Below are 21,596 nucleotides of genomic sequence, written 5' to 3' on the forward strand. Positions count from 1 at the left end.
TTGGCGCAAAAATATGCAAAATATTCACGATGCTGATATTCAATGATATTTAAGCATACAAACTCCCGGTCAAAATGAAATGCACTAGCAAATTCCTTCATTTGCACAGCACACTTGAACCACAAACCAATTTATTTTCCAGCAAAAACCCAAGGCTGCCATCTGCAGCTGCATTCTGCTCTAATTATATTATTAATAATTAAGCTTGACCAGAGGCCAAGAGCAAGTGAAACCCACAAGAGTTTTTGTGGTTAAACCGTAGAACAAACAGTATTATGGCTAATATCTGTGATATTTTCTCTTGGCCAAAGGTTATGTTGTGTGGAGTGCAAATGCTTAGCCAAACTATCCGGGCCAATTTTGGGACATTGACACTAGCTTTATAATACTAACTGAAATACATCTACATTTTACCTTTCAATATATTCTTTAAATACAATTATGGTCTAAATTTTCATCAAGATCTAAGCCGGATAATACAATTTTACCCTATAAATAAAATATAGGTAAGGGTGCATAAGAAAAAACCTCTCAAACTCCACTTATTATTCATTTCGTAGAAGCCAAGTTATTTACAATCAATATTCGACCTTCTTGGAACAAGTTTATTGTGCTTAATATAATTGATTGATTTCTTTTTTTGGCGCACATATTTCGTTTTATTTTTGTGCTCTTGAGCGGAAAAGTGTAGACAAGGGCCTTCGGTAATGGGCATTGAAACGAAATAAAATGTGTCAGCCATATTGATATTTTTTCTTTATTCCGTCAATCTGTTTTGCCCCCCAATTTCCCTCACTCCCAATCGATTCTGCTGTTGCCGGGTTACTTGGCCAAAAAAAAACCCAACGTTGTCAATATTAAAATTGAAAATATTTCATTTGCCAACCTTTGCATAGATATAGATTCGAGCGTGCAGTCTGACGACATGATTGGAACTATAATAAGCTTCTGTCCGGACTAACCCAAAAAAATGGCAGAGAGATTTATTCCATTCCATTCTTTGTCTATATCCTCGGCGATGGGCAACTACGTCCGGCAAAACTTGTAGTCAAGTGTGTGTACAAGTTTTGGGGCCGACTATATATCATAAGTTTTGTGTGTGTTCCGCCTTTGTTACGCTCACTTGAGCATGGTAATATTCTGCTGCCCCGAAATGTAGGCGACGTCAAATGAAAATATTTACATATGTGTTACAGAAAATAGTGGTAGGAAAAACTGTCTAGGCTTAGATGCATTTTAAACACAAAATATCAAAAATTTGATAGTTTACTTTTAAAAACACTTTATGTTTCTTATGTTTTGTAATCAAAATGTAATTTGTCTTCAAAACATTTTTTGGCCATATTAGCGTAACATTATTATTATTATTATTACACTTTCAAAAATTTAAATATGCGGTCTGTGCCTAACTAAAAATTAGATACTATTTTCTAAGACACATTAAATGTTTAATATTACTAATATTCTTAAAAGTTAAGATTTTTTAATCATAGAATAATATTTTATCAAAACAATATATTATTACACAAATTAATTTTACAGCTTTTTCAAATCCGTTTGACTTTAATTAATTATAAATTTTGTTACTATAGTTCAATCGGTCTTGAAATCTATATTTTATTATAAAATATTATTCATATTATTTCAAAAATATTTCTTAAACCTTTTAAAATTTAAAATATTTAGATTGTACTATTATTTTGAGCTCAACTGTCCACAGAAAAGGTCGCAAATCTTCACATATCGTTACATATATGTACTACTTGCCAATATTTGTGAACATTTTTCTTTGGCACATTCATCTTTACACATTTCCCCTACAATTGTCGTTTTACAACTTTCGACTGGATTATGCAGCCTTGTGAATTTTTCTCTTAACATAAGAATATACAGAAATAAGAACAGTCTGTTTGCAATGGTTAAACAAGCAAGTGCAACATCTGTTTGCTTAGAAAACTACAAAATATTCTTTCATGGAATTATCCTTTGATCCGTTTTACCAAAATAAAAATAAAATTATTGGATTTGCCAAGCTGCAAAATCGACGCATTCAATATTGAATTGCAGCCGATTTATTTATAGACTCGCCAGAGATACATTTTATTTGAATAGCTAAGCCCGTAATCCCATTTTGTTGTCAAAATTGAAATGCAGATTGTACGCAAAAATGATTTATTATGCATTGCTTGTGTAATGAACAAATCACACTGAATAAAAATAAAAATCGTGTCCAAATATATATAGTTAAAAATACAAAAACAGACAGGAGCGAGTTGGCTTAGTTGGCAATTTGTGGCTGTGGATGTCAGGTAAATTAAGCTGAAGTGGATCAAAGGAGCAGTCGATTCGATTGGTCTGAGTTTTGTCGCCAATTACATTGATTTTTCCTGGGAAATCCTTGGGTAGCTATTGAATTTCCTGCTGACAATAGCCAAGCAAGCATTAACTTAATAGAAATTGGATTTCCTCGCTCATTTCCATATTCAGTTGGTCAGGTGCCGAGAATCACTTCCTGTATATGGTATTCCTTTTAACTCAAACGCACATCGTCTTCCGATTCATGTGTCTGCATATTTAATATGATATGTAGATTTCATCCATATACATTTTCCGCCATGGCATCGTTATCTTTTGTGCGTGGTTAATCTCCATTAAAGCCAACTGCCGCCGTCTCCGTTTTTCCATCTTCGAATGCCCCCAAAAAAACATCATGAACGTGTTGCGTAATATGGGAATGAGTTTCACGGGAGAAAAAGCCTGTTGATATTATTCGCTTTTAATACCCGGTTTTAATGCGCCTCTTTTTTATTATATCCTGATGGTTTCATTTACTCTATTATATATATCAGTTAAGAAACTTAAAACTGTGTTTGGTTACGATAAGGTTCTTAACCTTCTAGAGGTATTTTTATTTACGAATATATTTAAATCAGTTTTTTAATCAAATGTAAAAATATTAAAAGGTTATTAAAATTATTAAGGAAGCAAACCAATACAAAATCCATAGACCACGTGACTAAGTATATCACAAAACCAACTTAAATTTGGTTCTGTTAAATAAAAGTTCTTAGATTATAACTTAAGTACTTAAACAAATAAATATAAATATTTTTAAAAATTATACAAATAAATTAACAAGCTTACCAATACAAAATCCATAGACCAGCATATCAAATTTTAGGATGTACACCCACACCTTCAGTTTAAAACCCCTTTTCCACTTGAATAAACCACCCACTTCAACCCAATTTCCCACCCTCTTAGGCAGCCCTGAAAAATATTTATTCATTGATAACCTTGAACCATTCCATACATCATTTGTGAATTTCCCAGCGTTGGCCCTTAACGCATCTGCAGTGATTTAATGACTGCCATCGACCCGGTTGATGGCCAATCTCCTGGCCTCCTCGGTTACGCCCTTATTGATGATGCGCACATGTCTATGGGCTGATGAGTCGCAAGTGGCCCCAAAGGGATAATAACCCTAACCATAACCTAACTCACTTTCGCACACACGCACGCGGAACGGCCGACACGCAGTGATTTAAGCTCTTTTCCAGGACCCCGGCCACGCGGCGTATGAGTAATGTGCTGCCATTGACCGCAACGTTGACTTGTTGACGCCGCGCGACCCATTGAGCCATAAAACGTCGCAGTTTTTCACAGATTTGATTTTTGATTTGCCCTTTGCGTGGGCAAAACCAAAAGCCGCCTATATGGCAAGTGTAGAAATTGGAAAAACCAAGGGGGCAACGAAATGAAATTGAAGCTGATCCGGCCCAAGAGAATTGGTCGATGCATAACAGGTCTTCGGTTAGTGGCACTCCTGCACTCGAAGAAAAATGTTTTCTTTTAGAAACACATTTGTTTTTAACATTTTAACATAAGAAAAATCGAACTTTTTTATAAGCCTCTTATATAGCTGTCTAAAAGTATGCTACAAAATATTTTAGTTCCCGCAAGTCCTAAGAATTCATTCACAGGCTTCTTTAGGATCCCCTATAAGTTATATCTTTTCTAGACATTGTTTAAAAATACTCTGTAAAATATCATAATTAATAAAATTTGAACTTTTAAACTGAACATATATTCAATATATGATAATTATTTATATATGTTTTAAATACGACCACACAAAAATGAGCTTAAGATTTAAAATTAAGGTTGCGTTTGTAAACGTATGCCCTAAAACTACATAAAATCAGGGGTGGAATAGAACTAGTTCCGAGAGGAATTCGTATGCAAATATTTTTTTTATTTTAGCTGTCATATATGACAGTCAACCTCTTTGCCTTTTTGGAAAACGTAGTAATGTTCCATAAAATTTCTTCCCCTGCAGGTGGCTTCTAATCCTTCTCGTAATTGACGTTTGATTGGACGTGCCCGGCCATGAGGAGGACCAACTTGCCACCTGTCCGCTGCGTGCCCATGCATTAAATAGGGCAGGGTAGAAGGCACCCCCACCACCAACCACCAGGAACCACCCACCAAGCCCCCGAAGGAACCCAAAAAGCAGCCCCACACACATGACCGCGTCACGAGCGGCGAAACGAACGTGACACATGGCGATGTACTTTTATGCCAGCAAGATATCAGCCATCGCCTGCGGAACGCGTTGCAAGCAGACCGTGCTGCAAAAGTCGCGGGGTCAACGCGATCGGGACAAATGTCAGAGGCACCACCATCCGCATCCGCATCAGCACCACCGGCGCCACCATCGTCGGCGGTGCCACATTAGCAGTAATAGCAGCAGCTCCGACAGCGAGTCTGCGGATGATTGCTGCCTGGAGGCGGGTGCGGGATTGGAATCTGGATTGGAGTCGGGAGTGCCAGCTCCTGGCGGCATATTCTCCCTGGACTCGGGACATCTGACAGCGGAGACGGCTCTTCTCGGCGGCAACATTCGCTACAAGCGACGACACAGCGCCGAGCAGCTGAGTGCCTACGATCTGGAAATGGGGTTTCAGCAATTAGAGGTGAGTGCTCAGGAATGATATTTTAAATTTACATATACCTTACTAATCGAAATTTATGATGGTGGCATAGAAGTTGGGGTTTGGTAGTCATTTATTAAGCTGTTCAAAAGTATGCTATGAAAAATTCTAGTCTTTTTGAATGTTTTCACCTGATTCCAAATATGTTGTTGCATACTTTTAGACACCTATGAGTAATGTCTAAACACAAAGAAATAAATAAATAACATGGTGTAAGGCCAGATTAAACATTACAACTTATGAAAATTATTTTAAAAAAACCAATAGTTCATAATAAAATTCGTATAGAGGAAATCGCAATTTAAATCACCAAAAAACAAACGTTGTTAAAGTACCAGCATAATTTTAAATTCAACTTTAAGTAATGAAGGTGTATTAATACAAAAGAGAACTAATAATAACATTTCAAAGACTTTTTTCGTCCTTATGGTAAGTTATATTTCATATCCATGTTTAAAGTGAGAATTCTACTTTTAGCTTTCCTTGGGGACGAGAAATCGATCCTAATCGATTTAGTTGCAAAAGAAAGTAGAAAATAAATAGGTGGGAACATAATATACAGTATTTCAGTTAGCTTTTTTTTTCAAAATTGGAAGTCAAAAACTCTTAACTCTATATACTGAATATTTGATTAATTTTGACTTTGTTTGTTTGCTTTTGCAGCTTGGCACCACAAAATCGGTTGGACCGAAAAACGACGATTTGGTTCAATATGATGTGCCCAAAAATCCGCACAAACGCAGCCAATGTGATATTAATTTCGAGGTAAGCTGTGCGGTAATTAAGGGACAACTGTTTGTCCCCCATTTTGCAATTCAATAATAATTTTCAGTTAGCTATCCGCAGGCCAGCATTTAATTAGCTAAGTAAATTGGTTTGATTTTAGTTTACATTTTTGTGTGCCAACTATTTTTGAATTAAACCATTATTTGACTGCTCTCACATGGTTTTCGATTCTATTTTTACAGAGCTCGGTTTTGGGCTCCGGTGGCATTATGTACATAAATGGTAGAATAGTTTCTGGGCCATTGGACTCCCTCATCGAAACACTCTTGCCCAAGGATGTCGTGGACTTAGATAAGGTGGGTTTTTGATATGAATATATTATATATTATATATATTATGGTAGATATTTTAAACACAAATGAACACCTACATTTTACCATGAGGTTATAAACTAACAATATCGACAATATTGTCCAATGTATATTAAATTTGCATAAAATGCTAGTCGTGTATTTAATAAAGATAAAATATTTCGTTTTAAATTGAAGTTTTCATTTTTATGTTTGAAATAAAATAGCTGAACAGTAAAATGGTGATTTGATGTTTAATAAATATTTTTAGGAAAAGTGCAATTAAAATATACAAGTTCAGAAATATTTATTTATTTGTACACCGTAGGCTTAGATATGAATTCAGAAATATAAATCATTTTTCTTAAAGCTTTTAGTTACATTTGAAATATATTTAAAGTGCAAGCACCATAGATCAAGTCAAAAGCAAACAAAAAAAAGGTTAAAGCTACAATTTCTTAAACTGGATAGCTAAGATTTAATAAATTATCCCGGTTCCTTGTTCCCTAATCGTATTGTATACGCCAAATGGAATACAAATCAGTTCTTATTAGTCGCCGGCACTTAAAGACTTGAACACTGGCCAAGTTGCGTTTGCTGGCACGAGCCAAAAACCACAAACCAGAGGGCAACCGACAACCCGACGAGTCCTTTGGCAGGATCAAGGACCCCAGGCCCAAGGGGACTACCAAAAACAAGGGACCAAAAGCCAGGCAACAAGGACATTCTTGTGTGTATGACCGACCATTCGGAGGCCACAGGCAGCAAGTGCAAAAATAATTAATTCGTTGCAAACAAATCCAGAGATTAGCGCTAATTTGATAGGGCTGAATGTGGAATGCCCTCTGGCCAAGGAAAAGTTGGGAGGGCCCAGGAAAGACAACAAGAACACAAACACAACTAATTGGTGTCATCTTACAGCTAATTCACTGAGGAAAAGACACTTTTAAATATTAAATGGAAATGATACAAAACTAAATGTTTGAAATTAGTTTTAATTAGATTTTGGTTGCTAGAAGGGCAATTCAAATATTCCTTTTAAAGTCATTTAAACAACTGAAAAATACCATTTAAATTGCCTGATTTATTTAAAACTAGAAAATAATACCTCTGAACTAAAGATATTACCCACTTTTTATATACCTGATGGTATCCTTTGGCAAAGCTTAAATTTTAAATAAGTGTGAAATGTGTTAAAGACTTCTCTTAAATTTTCTGATTTTCTGAGATCTAACAGGGACAAGAAGTGTACTAAACTTGGATGGCTCACTTTTGTTGATTTTTCCTCTAATCTCGTGATTGTGTTTGCTTCTTTACGATTGCAGGAATTTGTATTCTCGTTTTTATTATCCTGCCGCTTGTTCCTGCGACCCCATGAATTGCTGGGCAGACTGCTGGACTCGGTACCTGATAGCGAATGCCTGGAGTCCCTGGTTTCCGTGCTGGCCGAATGGACGTTGAAGTTCCCCTACGACTACCGGGATGAGCGGATGATGAGCCATGTCAAACATATCGTTGCCAGGTGAGGAGAAAGTGCTCTGGCAGATTAGCCCATCCCAAATTGCAACCAATCAACTCCACATCCATCTACTCCACTCCGATTCCCGGCACAGATGTTCCAATTCGCATTTGGAGGCCGCTGTCTCCCAAACACTGAGTGCCTTACTAAAACGACTGACTGATTTAGAGAGACATGAGGCGGACCTACGAGCCTGCCAGACCAACGAGAAGGTGAGTGGGTGGTACAAGGACATGGATATCAGTGTTGCCAACTTGGTATAAAAATTTAAAAACAAGATTGAGGATTGTAAGAACATCTTTAGGCTAGAATTCTGGATTTATCGATAAATATTAGTAAATTAAAAAATTGTTTATAAAATTAAATATCCTAATATTCAGCCAACTGTTTCTGTTGTTCATAAAAAATCGTTGGAAAAGTTAGAAGCTTTCGAAAATATTTTATATATTTTTTAGAAACCATTAGATATTGGTGACAACTCTTCACTATATTTTTCCATAAGTCATATCATCGATGAAAATAACTTTAAAACAAATTTCTTAACAAACTAAGTAAGAAGAATTGGAACTCATTACCCGAACTCTACAAAAACTTTCGAAATAAAATCTGGTTTATTACCATATTTAAAATTAACTGAAGGATGTTCTACACATCAGGATTTTTAAAAATATTAGCTATAAAAGATTCCTTTTGAAAAATAGGTAGGCTTTAATAGAAATTCCAGCCAAGTTGGCAGCACTGACTGGCCCAAAAACAATCTGCCTAATCTCCGGCAATTGTCTTGTTTTCCTCGTTTTCCCCATTATGCCTTTCTGGGGGCTTTTTCCTGTAGTCCACAGCAGATACCCCACTCAACTGTCCGACGGCCACGCAGTACGCACAAATCGTTTGTCGACTGGAAAAGAAACTGGCCAAGCACATTGGCGGTGAGGAATTCCTCCAGTGCAGCAGCATGATCCTGCTCGATAAACAGGTGAGAGCTAATGGAACATCATTTTGGAAGTTCTTTAAAACTTAACCCTAGGAAAAAAAGACAAAAAAAATTTAAGTAAAAATTGTATTAAATATTCGACATACTTAAATTGCACAGTGCTAAATTTTAAGAATTAAATCTGCCTTCTTAGCTGTCCAATTAAGATTTATGTTGAGGAAGGCGAATGCACTTTTTATAACATATAAATCCTACCCCATTTTCATGCCCAACTGAACACCCCTCATCCAAATTAAATTAAATTATATTCTTCGCGTTAAATTCCCGCTTGATGGCAAATGTTTCCCTTCGCATAAGTCAACATTCGCCATAAGAACAATCTGCAGTTTTGCATAAATTACACAGAGCACTCTCTCGCACAAAAACAATCGCACACTGGCGCACACACAGATACACACACCCATGCGCCAGGTCCTACAAGGACATGCAATTAAAATGACGACAAGCAGCTTCATTAACAATGCCCCCCGCCGTTCCATTGCCCACCTCGTTTCAACAACAATTCTGAAATCTGAGTTCTGAGTTCTGAATCCTGGGCCGTTCTCCCCTTCTCCTCTATTTTTAATGCAGAAGAAATGGGACCAACCATCCACGTCGGGCGCACCGCCAGGAGCCCAGGATCCGAAGAAGACGTGCAACCTGGAAACCTATCTGGATTGGTCGGCACGTCTCCGTCTGTTTGTCTGCAATGAGATCCTGCAGGTGAGTGGACGAGCTCATAACCATTTGGGGGTCAGCATACTGCGAATTCTCCGCTTCACTCCGCTGCCAACCGAACTCGCACTGAAGTTAAACGTAGCGCATGAGTCCTTAGACCCTGTGGATTGAATTAAAATTCCCATGCATGTTGAATATGCAGGGAGAGCACGTCCAGCCAAGTCCTGCACCCTACAGCCCAGGTCGAAAAAATAGAAATTTAAGGCACTTCCATTTTTGTATTGGGAAATGCCACAGAAACCTTATACGGTTGTTTTTGATTTAATGTGAAGAAAAATTAGAAAATTATGTTATTTATCTTACTATGATTCGCAATTTAATCCAAGAAAAAATTCTGACGTTCTCATCTGAGTTTAAAATGTTCTTAAAAATAGATCAACATTTTTGAAGTTTAAAATATTTTTATTTTGCTCGAATCAAATTGAATTGGAGGTATTTACATTGTATATCTCAACAAATAAACTATTACTGTTAAATTAACTAAATTTAACTTTTCTCTTCTCTCCATTTAGCTCTAATATTGAGAACATTGACAGAACGAATGTTCGCAATTCAAGAACAATGAACTTGAATAATTCTCTCTGTGTACTACAGTTTAATCTAAATTCTCATTACATATCTATTTCTTGAGTAGGGTTTTGAAATCACTTTTAAGGGTGTCAAAAAGTATGCTGTACAAAATTTAACTTGGAACTCCTGATTCAAAAATTTGTTTGCATACTTATACGCTCCTAAATAACTGTTTTTAAGAAATGTAAAAACTTTTAAAATTATAACGTTTAAATATTTACCACTTGCCCTCTGGTACGGCCCATACTTTCTTCAGATCAGATCTAGATTGTTCAAATATATCATCATACCTTTGTTTAATGATTCTGTTTTTGCTTTACTTTCTTATACATACTACATACAGATTTAGGTAATTCAAAAAAATGTTATAATAATTACTAACATTGCGCCCTGTGCTGTATGAGGGGTACTTGCAGGCAGGCTGGCTGGTAAGATGGCTTATAATTTATGCTGTTCGTAACTGTCTCATTGACAGTTTGCCAGTTGGCCGTGTAAGCGACTCGTTAAAACTTTGCCCAAGTCACGTGGGTCCAGGCATGTCCATTGCCCCTGCCCTTCCCCCTACCGACCCTACTTCCCTTCGTCGTCTAACTAACTTCCGTAATCAAATAAATCTTTCATTTTCCCCATACCCATACCCATACCCGCACCGCAGTAACATCATTGTTTTCTCCGCATTTCAGAGCGTTGGAATCGAGGGCCGCAGCCGAACCGTGGAACTCTGGAGTGGAGTGGCCCAGTATTGCCTCCTTGTGGGCAATTACAATAGTGCCACGGCCATTTTGGAGTCCCTGGAATCCCCGGCCATAGCGAGGCTTAAAATTACGGTGAGTCAACTATCAAAAACTATGCCGAATAATTTCGATTTAATGTGTGCAAAGCTGTAATTAATGATGAGCAACAAAAAAACACGGTTGATATATGCTCATGTATCACACACAAAAAATCTAATTTATATTGGTTTTATTTATCGCAAACAAAAACTAATTTAATGAAGAATTTATTACTGCGGGATATAATTTGTTGTTTGTAATTAACTAGCCGCTGGGGTAAATATCTAAAAAGAATTGATGCATTTAGATTGAAACTAATTGTGATTGAATTGATATATTTAATAAAGAAATTTAATATGTAACCATCAATTGAAACAATTTAATTATGCAATTTCCTGAAAAGCGGATACAATTTTGTAAATGCATTTAAATCTCTACCAAAACTACCTTAGTCAAACTATTAAACGGCCTTTTCCCAACTTCCTGGAATAGAAAGCAGAACTTAATTTTCCTCAGTTCCAACTTAAAACACAGGAACGTGCCCCTCCATAAATTTGAGAAATGAATGCCTGAAATTAAATAGACAACCATTTTATAGGCAAATTACGTGGCAAGGCAGCGAAATGGGTTTCTGGTTCATAATTCCCCCGGCAAATTGCGCAGTGAAACTTTAATTGGACTCGAACAACACAACGGCGGTCTTTGCATAATATAATGCGTGGCAGAGTCAGTAAACCAAATGGAATATCATTTGGCCCCAGACATCAATTCCATGACATTTCCACATGCCCCGTATGGCAAACATTTCCACAAGGCCGGGATATTTCCATAAACTTGGAGATCCGAAACTTAAGACAGGCCAAAGTTATCGTAGCAGTAGTATAATCATTTGCTTAAAGAACACAGGGTTACGAGCAAGGATAATAAAATTGTTCCTTTTGCCATGTATTCATATGCGACTGAATGGTTACCATATATGTGCAATGTAATTGCATGCTGTTAAAAGTTAGAAGGCAGCGCCTTGGGGCCATTTTCATTCATGGATCGAGAGGAAAGGCGAAAAATGTTTTGGGTGAAAGAAAAAATACACTTTTTTATCAATAGAAAAATGGAACAATGGTGAAAACAATTTTACAAGCTGTTGCTTAAAAATTCTATTAAATAAAATTATTTAAAACATTTTCATTGAACTAGTTAGCAGGAAAACAAGCTAAAAGGAGCAGAAAAAATATTTAATAGTGTGTTTTTAAGAGAGAGTTTTCAATATCTCAGTCAATAAAAATTCATAGAATATCATTTATTTTAATGTAAACTAATATCCTGACATAATAGTTAATGTACCCTCCAAAAGGACACTAAAAAGACCCCAAAGGAGCTTTTTGCTTGAAGAAACTATGACTATATTCCCTTATATCCTTTTTGCCCTGCACTTTGTGTGTGTGAACTCGAAGAAAATCCTTTCGCCTCGAGGCTGGTCCAAGGATATTTGTTCGTGTCAGCAGATATTTATGCAGCCTAATGCATTTTGGCGAAAAGGAGCTTAAAAGATTTAGAGCCATGTTCAAGTTTGGTCCGTTGAATTAGAGTTAAATATTGAAATAAGTAATGGAGAGGCCCTGGCCAATGGTATTTGCTCAGCCTGTAAATTAAAGGATTTGCATTTTAAAATATTTTCAATCAAATATTTAATAAAAACAAATTTGTGACTGCATGCAACTTGGTTATCGAACTTTTTTTACATCATATTTAATGAAAGGAAAATGTTAAATAATAATATTTTGGTGGCACGTTGTCATAACAACAAAAGTTTTCACCACCGACAAAAAGGTTTTCCTCTGGCTGCCAAAAAAATTGAATTTATGGGGAAGCAGTGAAAAAGAGATGACCACGCCCAAGCAACCACATTTTCGCTGCAGTTGGCCCAATTTCATCAAGTTTATATATATTTACTCACTTATTTGGCACATCGCCCGCACCTTCGTCCTTCGTCCTTCGTCCTGAGTCCCGAGTTCTTCGACCCACTCCTTCAATGGACCGCAGCGTGTTGCCGTGCATTCAGCAGCAAATGAAGCTAGTTTTCATTAAAAAACTTTTTAATTAGTTAATGGATTCCGCATTTCAGTCCCTTCCCCTTTTGTATTTGCCGCATTTTAACACTAGGTTCGCTTTTCTTTTTGCCCACTCATAATGAAAAAATCAAGTTAAAAGTTACCTAATGTTACTTTTTTGGGCTTTAAATGCCTTTGGCTTACACTTTATTTACCCCTTCCCCATAACACTTTTAGGAAAATGTATTTTTTATTCTCAGAGATTTTAGTTGGCAAGCTAAGCATGGTAATTGTAACTACACTTTGTGTTCATTGAAGCATTTTATAAAAATGTTAAGCTATTGGTAGGGAAGAATAAATTAACATATACCTTAAACATTTTGTCCACCTTTTCTGTGCGATGTTTTAATTCATAGTGCTCCTCCACTTTTTCCTCTATAAATTTTGCACACAATGGGCGCTGAAAAGTATGCAGCGAGAAATGAAAAAATAGAAATCCTCTTGCCAAATAAAAAATGAAAGGGAATTGCATAAATTTGCAGAACTATGCAAAATTCGGGCGCAAAAAAGTGGGCGTGTCGCGTGCATTGTATTTTCGAGAGATATATGTATACAAATACATTTCTATAGCTGCTGCTGAAATGTTTATGAGTTCGCATTGGATGATGGCAATAAATGTGGCCGAGTGCATTCACAAAAAACTCCAAACTTTAAATTATCCACCAACAGGAGGGTGTTAAAAAATGTTATTATAAATGGCTTTACTAACGAGCCACCAACTTTTGACCTCCCTATAACATGAAAAGCCAATGTTTTTCAATGTAAACCCAAATAAATTGCCAAGATTCCGCTCAAGATGGTGTCCCTTTTTCAGTTTAATGCCTCTAAAATCCCCCAAATGCTGCTGGAAATCCTAATTAATATGTTATCAGGCGAAGGCCAAATGTCGCCCATAAAATTCGATCTAAAGCTTTGCGGGGCAAATTACAAGCATAAAACTCTCACACAGACCGACAGAACAAACAAAACCATAAACTTTTACAGCCCAAAAAAAGAACAGCGAAACAAAAAATCGAAAGCTGAAATCCAAGTTGACATGGGGGAACTGGAAATGGGGAATCTTATCAAGATTGGCACTACAAATGATGCTCATTTATGGATTTCGATTTGATTACAGTGGAGTAAATTGCAAGTGACGTGTCAACAATTGGACTGCATGCAGCGCCATGCCGAGGGCCATGGACATTTATGGCAGAAGCAGGCCATCGTCCTAAATGAGCAGCAGGAGGGTCTCAAGACTGATAGGCAGCCGAAGGAGCCCAGGGAGCCGGGCGGAGGTCCTGGAGCGGGCCAAGGAGCCGGAACTGCCACGCCATCAATGGCCATTGCCATCCCAATCGCCGACTTGGATGAGAAGCCATCGACAAGCAGTCGAGTGGTTGGCATAACAGGCACTTCCGGTACGAGTGGTATTCTACACAGGAAAAAGGGTTTGGAAATCACTTAGGAAGATGCCGAAAAGTATGCAACATTATATTTTAAGTCTGTAATGCATACTTTTAGGCATCTTTATAGGTGTTTTCAAGACCATAGAGATTTTATTCATTTCTTTCAATCTTGTTTTCTTTAATTAGTTGGTTTTTTATTAAAATAATACAAATTTATCTATTACTTATACCAATATTAACTGGTATTCTATACTTAATATTTTCATATACCAGAGTTGAACAATATATATTTATTTATATATTTAATGATTTAAAATATACATTTTTTTGAAAGAGTTTTTCAAACTTATTGGGGCTTCCACAAAAATCACTGGAGTTTTTGCAATCACTTTCATTTTAAGTGTCTAAAAGTATGCAACAGAATATTTTAAAGGTAGAAGTACAATGAACTTTTTTTACTGCCTACTTTTAGACACCTAAAATGGTAAATGACAGTCATTTAAAAAACCTATTGATTCCTGTGGCACCCTCTATATATTTATTAATTTAATAAAATACATGCTTTTTATAAGGACTTCCCACATTTATACAACTTTTTTTATACAATTTAAACACTTTTTCTCTATGTGCTTCACCAGCTGCAACAATGGAATCGGCTTCGGTGCCTGTGGCTGGCAGCAGCAATGTGGATGCTGCAGCTGCAGCAAGTGCAACATGTACGGCAGCAACATCGGCCCCATCGGCGGCAACAACCACACCATTAGCAACGTCGGGCAAGCCAAATGATTGGGTTGTTATTCCAGTGTTTGCGGATATTGTTAAACTGGCATTGGGCGAGCGTGAGAACTGTTTGCAGCGGTAAGTTCAATTTGCCCGCACTGATTGACGCGGCACAAAAACGGGGCTAAATATATATTTGCCTGGTCAAGAGGTCGACCGATTAATATTTTACTCATTCGCAATCGCCGACAATCGCATTTCCACTCGACTTTCCTTTCACTCACCGCCCGATACTCTCATTGATATTTATTTACGCTTAAAATTTAATTAACCACAGAGTGGGAAAATAAATGATTATGTGCCAAACGAAAAGGAGAAAATTCATTTTAATGGATATTCATGAAAAAGAACATTAATAGCTTTTTCTCTCCTGCATTTATTTGTATTTTATGGCAAGCATTAAAGAGTGAAATTGCGGAAAATGAATATATATTTTTTCTTTTCTAAAGCATTTTTTTTAAATTGACTTTAACAAGTGTGGGAGCAATCACAAAAATAATTAAAAGAGATTTTATTTAAAAATCTTCTTAATATCAAATAGCTTTACACTTTTTTCCAATGATTTGCCCGACTAAAATAATTAAATGCTGTTATCATCATTTAATTAAACTTCTAGGGCTGCAAATGCGTTAAATCCATTATTAAATTTATTGTAGTGACCATAACAATGTTTTATTTGCAAAATGCATTCTTTAATTTATTCCATCTGATTATTTCGCGCTGCTACAAATTTCCCGTTTAATGCATCATTTAGAGCCCTAAACCATATATAGTATTGTCAAAATCTAAAGCCTATCTCCCCATTCACTGGCCCTAATCCCCTTCATATGCATTGCTCCCTTTGGGCCAAGCGATACCGAGCTGAAACAAACAATAAAGTATGCACCACCGACCACTGGTGGCCACAATTGACCTCATTAGAGTCGCAAATGCGTATCCATGCCGGCGGAGCAATTTATTCTCTGAAATATAATCAGAGCGCAGTAGTCGCTATAGAAAAAGGCGAAATAAATCCACGTTCATTCAGCGAATTTCAATGTCGCATCCAGTTTTGCCATCAAATGAAGCGAGTAAGCGTGAATCGACTTTTCAATGCGCTAATTAAACGAAACGTTTCTGCATTAATTGCAAAAAATACACTGAAAAACTGATATTAAAAAGGGTTTATTTATAATTTATTATTTTTCGTTTTAATGCTATCTTTATGATATCTTTCTTGATACAATTTCTAAGAAAATCAATAGTTTTGAACAACTTTTTTAAAATGAAATAAAAATTTTAAAATATTAACCTATCCCAGAAATACCTAAAAATAATTTTAAAAAAATCTGGAATATACAAAAAAAATTTGAGTTTAAATAAATGCAAGGTCTAATATAGGCGCTTGAATTTTAGAAACTTTTTAAACATTAAATCTGAATGTTACCAATTTACTTTTTATTAAAAAGTCATTAGATTATTAGGCGTTGTTAGGAAAGTGTGGCTTTCTGATTTAAAAATATAAAAACATAGGTTTTTTTTATGATGTCTCAATATTTTAAAAATAATTTTTAACGCTCTTAAGTAACATTTTTCAGTGTAAAACACCCATTTTGAGCTTCTTCGGTTGCGCTTTTTCGCACTGCCTTTTCCATTTTGCATAGCAAACACCAACTCTGGGTTTTATCAGCCAGCAAAACATACTTTTCTCACTTTTAGCACTCGCACTTATGTTTTCCGCTTTTCCTCTGGTTTTTCCCCTTTCTGCAGCTTAGCAAATGGCCACATCAATATGGCGGCCTTCGATCGAATGGCGGCCATTGTTGGGGCATTCACCAAACACATGCAGGCGATGAAGGCGGCACCGGCGCCATCTAGCGGGGAGTACGAGCACTTCTGCCGGCACATGCAGCAAACAACGAAACTTGGCGAGGCGGGTAAGTAATACTGCATTCACCGGGGTCCAAAACTTTCCTCCATCCCCTCGACGAGTACTTTCTATTTTTTCGCCGGAGAGTTCTCCACGTATTTTATCGCATTTTAGCACATTTTTCACTCGCAATCGCAGAGTAACATTGTTTTTCATACCCTTTAAGGTACCTTTTGGGATCTACATAGAAATATTTTAAGGAAGAAGGTTCTTTAAAAATGGTTTAGTTTCTTACTAAGCAATGATAGGAAAAATAATATTTAGAATTTTAAATGGATTTTAAATACTTAAATTTAAAATAATCGTCTATTTAGGAACAGTTCTACCATCTATAGGTAGTTCTAAAATCTATTTTCAATGTTTCAAATCATAAGGAATAAGGTATTATTTTAACCCTTTGTTTGTAAGAGAGTATTCAAATGTTCGACTTTCTGAGGTCTACCTTTCTTCGTCTTTCTCTTTTTTGTTTTTCTTCACTTTGTGTAAACTTTAACATCAGCGTGGCCAACAAACTGAGACTTAAAGTGGGCCAGAAAAGGGACTTCCCCTGAACTATATATATATATGCATATTCGCAAACAAGCTAGTTAAATTGTTTGAAAAGCCTGTGGGAAAAATTAAATGCAGTCGCGGCTGCTGGCACAGGACAATTTGAGAGTCATTTCGCTGAACGATAATTAAAACGCAAACAAGGAAAATATGGAAACTAGATTATGAACACATAACATTCGTGTAAAACTGGAAAGGCAATTTTTGTGGTAAACCATATTTGGTTATACCGCATGCTCAAAATTGCTCTAAAGTTAATACAACATTGGATTATCGTCCCTTGGCGTTTATCGCACTCCATAATTATCTACTTTCCTTTTACTTCAACCCCGTGGTTTAGCAGATTTGCCGCTAATTAATTCAAATTAATAACCACAATAAAACCACAGACAGACACTTTACGACCACAAAATGTTCATGAACTTGGATAAAACTTGGCGGAGAACTAATTCTATCCCCACTTTCTCCAGCCCCACTCTTTGGGCAGATTCTATAGTAACCCAGCGAACCCTTGTTTTAATAACAATTCATTTCCGGTCTGTTGCCTCTTAGCCTTTGTTTTTATTACTGATGATGACAAACTAGGAGGGCCGCCAAAGAGCGGAATTTAGTGGAAAATTTTGTTCGTTATTTATGCTAAATTAAATGGCGTTTTCCTCTTACAAACAGTTGGAATTAAATAACCTGGGATAACAATATGCGTTTTTGTATGACCGGCAACTTTTTGAACTTTTAGTATTGGCCAAAATTTGCATATTTGATTGGAAGCTTTAAAAATGTGAAAAGGCTACTGGAAATTAGTAAAACCTGTTGAGATTAATATATATAAAAAAAATAAATCCTGTCTACATTATTTACTATATTCTTTAAGTAATCACTGATTCTATTAGTTTTTAATCAACTTTCCTAAGAAAAACACCTGGAAAATCCCTAATAAAAACTTCAATTAATCCACACGTCCTGAACCTTCGAGATAGTAGACTCTTTGCCAGCTCAGTAAATATAAACTGGGAAACTTGCCATATCCTCAAGCCCCAGACGGCACAACAAAGATATAAAACAGCTCGCACCAAGAGGCAACAAAACAACCTTGCAACAAGGTGCACCACGTGTTTTCGCAGAGCGTGAAAAGTTTTTCCCTAGCGTTCTCCTTTTTTTTTCATTTTTGTGTAAATCCTTCTTGGAGCTGTCAGCAATGCCCGGCAAGTTGATATATTTTTCACGGAATGTGCACATGACAAAAAACCTGAAAAACTATACGGGTTGGTGGGATGGGGCATGTTGCATGAAAGCGGGCAAAGACATCAAACAGCAGCAAGAAAGTGCAGAAATGAAAAGCGACAACAGAGATGACAGATCGGCTTTTTTTGTAAACTTAATCCAAGGGATTTGAAAATATATTTAAAGGGGAAAACTTAAATATAATTTTTAAAAATTAAAATATTGATAGTCTGTCCAAAATATGAGGATATTTTTTACACTTTAAATACTTTTTAATACAAGGCTATTCTTTATGGAAATCATATTAAGTTTATAAAATTAAAGAGATTCAAAATAAATTTAAAATTTTAATGTACTATGAGAGAATTTAAAGATTCAGTGGAATACTCTTATTTCAAACAGAACTGATATCACAAATTCGTATTTTTAAACAATAATAAGTACATATTTAAAGATCCTAAGGTAAAAAAAAATATTTTTTAAATTTGAAAAATGTAAAACCATGTGGTACAGATATAAGGAGTAACACAGAAGCTGTTAGTTAAATTTGCCCATCATTAAAGGGTTTTCCTTTTACAATTTTTCTTTGCCAAAATCTGTTAGATACACAGCTATATTTTAAAACTTACAGCCATCTCAGCCGCTAACGCAAACTCTGAGCTCACATATAGGATCCACGAACTCATTATAAACCAAGGCAGAGGAAGGCAACTTTTGAAGGCTTTTGCCACTGGCGAAAACAGCACAAATACCAACAAAAGCGTAGAAAGAAGTTGTCTTTGGGTGTTGCGGCAAAACGCATCTTGACAGAAGCGGAAGTTAAAGGCAAAAAAAAAAAAAAAGTAATGCCGGAGAATGAAAACTTATGGTGGAGAGCATTTTTTGTGTGTTTGTGGAAAATCAACAGCCTGAGCCTCGAGCTGGAAAACTTTATCGGAGAACGCTTCATGTCATGCATAACGGGGAGGTAAATGAGATTTGCTGGGAAAACACAAAGCGAAGGCTCAGCTAACCAAGAAAACTCTATTTACACGTATGCAGTAAACTTTTTGAGGTGGAAAATGTTCAGGGCGGTGGAATTTTCTTTGTGTATTATAAGGTAGCTAAAAATGTTTATTTTTTTGCATTATTCCTAATTAAGCACGTGGTATTTTTTGTGAACTCATGACAAAGTAATAAACTAATTTAAAAGGATTTGGCCTATAAATTTAACGATAGGTCTAGTATCAGGTTTACATTTTGGTCTAAAAATATGAATTTATCGAACAAAAAATTTTAACATTAACTTTTCCTCTATTTATTAGTTTTTAGACAAATTAAAGGTACTTAAAAATTGAGAAACTGAATTTTTTCGAAATAGCATTTTAACTTAATGGATAAAAGTTAACAAGACATTGAGAAATCGACCCAAAAATACCAAAAAAAAAACATGGTAGAATTAGTATTTTTTTTGAATTCCAATCCTTTTTCTTCATAGTTTGTCTTGCTTTTAGATTTTCTTAAAAAGGATTAGAATCCATTTGCCTTTATTTTGTTACGGCCCTAGGACTTAGCCAAGTTGCGGCTGAAAGTTGGACTTGTTATTGTGGTTACATTTGTTTTCGAGGCTGCATCGATGTCAGACTTGTTTTCCAGGCTGTCCAAATGGCTTTTCACCTCTTTTTTGCTCAGCTGGGTGCCATTCTTTTGCAGTTGCTTGTTTAGCCAAGTCAAGCGAACATCTTCTAAATCAGTTTCCTTTCTAAGAACTCAAACGGAGAAAAAAACTGTCCACCAAGTCGAAAAGTTTGGCTAAACTTTAAGCCGACGTCAGCAACGTAAATGCAAACCAAGTCCCATGAGGGAAAAAAAGTACGAGAGTCGAAAAGTTATTTCCAAGTTTGATGCACTTTCGAAAACTGCATAAATAACTGTTGGGTCTTCTTTATATCACTTGGCGACAAGCTGAAGGCATTTCCACTGACCGAAATAAGATGGTTTCTCTGTGCTGTTTTAAAGTTTCTGTTAATGAAATGGAGGATGGCCCCCAGCAGAGTTATTTATCAGGTCCTCACACACAGAGATCCTTAGAGTGACATAATCGTGTTTATAAGCAGGCAGCAGCCAGCAACCAGCGGAAACGGAAACGGAAAGGAGCGGAAGTGTAGCCAGCAAAGCGCCACCTGCTGGCTGCCCGGTTGTCAAGGACCCTTGGAAAATAAAGAAGATACTATATACCATTCAGGAATCCCTCTTTCGATGTCCAACCGCAGCAGCAGCAGCGGGGGAAAAGAACTTTAATAAACTGTCTGCCAAATTACATGACTTTAATCAACTCTCATCCCATCTCCATCTTTATAATCGCTCCTTGTTTGCCCCCTTTACATCCTTTCCTTTTTATTATCCTTTGGCCCCGTTGGCCCACTTGTATAGCATTTTGAGTTGATTTAAGCCATTCGTGTTTTCATTTCCTCCCTGCGACTAAACAAGTGCTTATTCTCGGTTTTTATGCCCTTAATCTTTAGAGGTGCATTCTTGAAAGTTTTTACCTGACATTAAAACGAAAATGAAAAAGTAAAAACATCAGAAGTGCAGCCCAGCGAATTAAATACACTTTGCTCTTCCTTTCGGGTTATCCACTCACTTTACTCGGGGACTGGGAAATATGTTGGCCACGCCAGGAATTTTTTAATAACAACCCCTTAATGTGGAGGTAATTGTCTGTTGGCTGGTTTACTCTGTTAAGACCTCGGGGGAAAAGTATGTGGGGTTTAAGTCGACTGAAAAGTTGGTGGAATGCATCGTTTGGTTGGGCCGGGAAAATGCAATCGGCGAAATTTCAGCAGGAACAACGCGGATTTATGAGTATATGGCTAACCAAATATTTGTGGCTGGTATTAACAGCTAGTAAAAATATTTACAGCATACATATGGCATCAAAAAAATATAGCACACAAATGTAATATATTTTTTCCATAATTTCTATTTAAATAAAACTAGATTGCATTTTCATGGAAAACCC

General features: G+C 36.4%; 1 protein-coding gene across 3 annotated transcripts in view; it reads left to right on the forward strand.

Annotated features, from left to right (window-relative positions):
- LOC108021684 (ras-GEF domain-containing family member 1B-B) overlaps positions 1-21,596 on the forward strand; it is a 30,844-nt gene that overhangs the window by 4,277 nt on the left and 4,971 nt on the right. The window contains exons 2-12 of one of the 3 annotated variants that reach the window (XM_065868857.2): positions 4,340-4,976; positions 5,658-5,759; positions 5,963-6,076; positions 7,396-7,592; positions 7,684-7,801; positions 8,422-8,562; positions 9,154-9,282; positions 10,551-10,694; positions 13,866-14,148; positions 14,775-14,994; positions 16,666-16,832. In XM_065868857.2, coding sequence (XP_065724929.2) covers positions 4,563-4,976; positions 5,658-5,759; positions 5,963-6,076; positions 7,396-7,592; positions 7,684-7,801; positions 8,422-8,562; positions 9,154-9,282; positions 10,551-10,694; positions 13,866-14,148; positions 14,775-14,994; positions 16,666-16,832 — 2,029 coding nt within the window. In that variant the 5' untranslated portion in view covers positions 4,340-4,562. Of the gene's footprint in view, positions 1-4,339; positions 4,977-5,657; positions 5,760-5,962; positions 6,077-7,395; positions 7,593-7,683; positions 7,802-8,421; positions 8,563-9,150; positions 9,283-10,550; positions 10,695-11,238; positions 11,547-13,865; positions 14,149-14,774; positions 14,995-16,665; positions 16,833-21,596 lie in introns of those variants that run through there. The other 2 variants (XM_017090509.4, XM_065868858.2) reach the window with 2 other exon arrangements.

The sequence above is a fragment of the Drosophila suzukii genome, chromosome 2L (genome assembly GCF_043229965.1).
Source record: "Drosophila suzukii chromosome 2L, CBGP_Dsuzu_IsoJpt1.0, whole genome shotgun sequence".
Taxonomy (NCBI): Eukaryota; Metazoa; Arthropoda; class Insecta; order Diptera; family Drosophilidae; genus Drosophila; species Drosophila suzukii.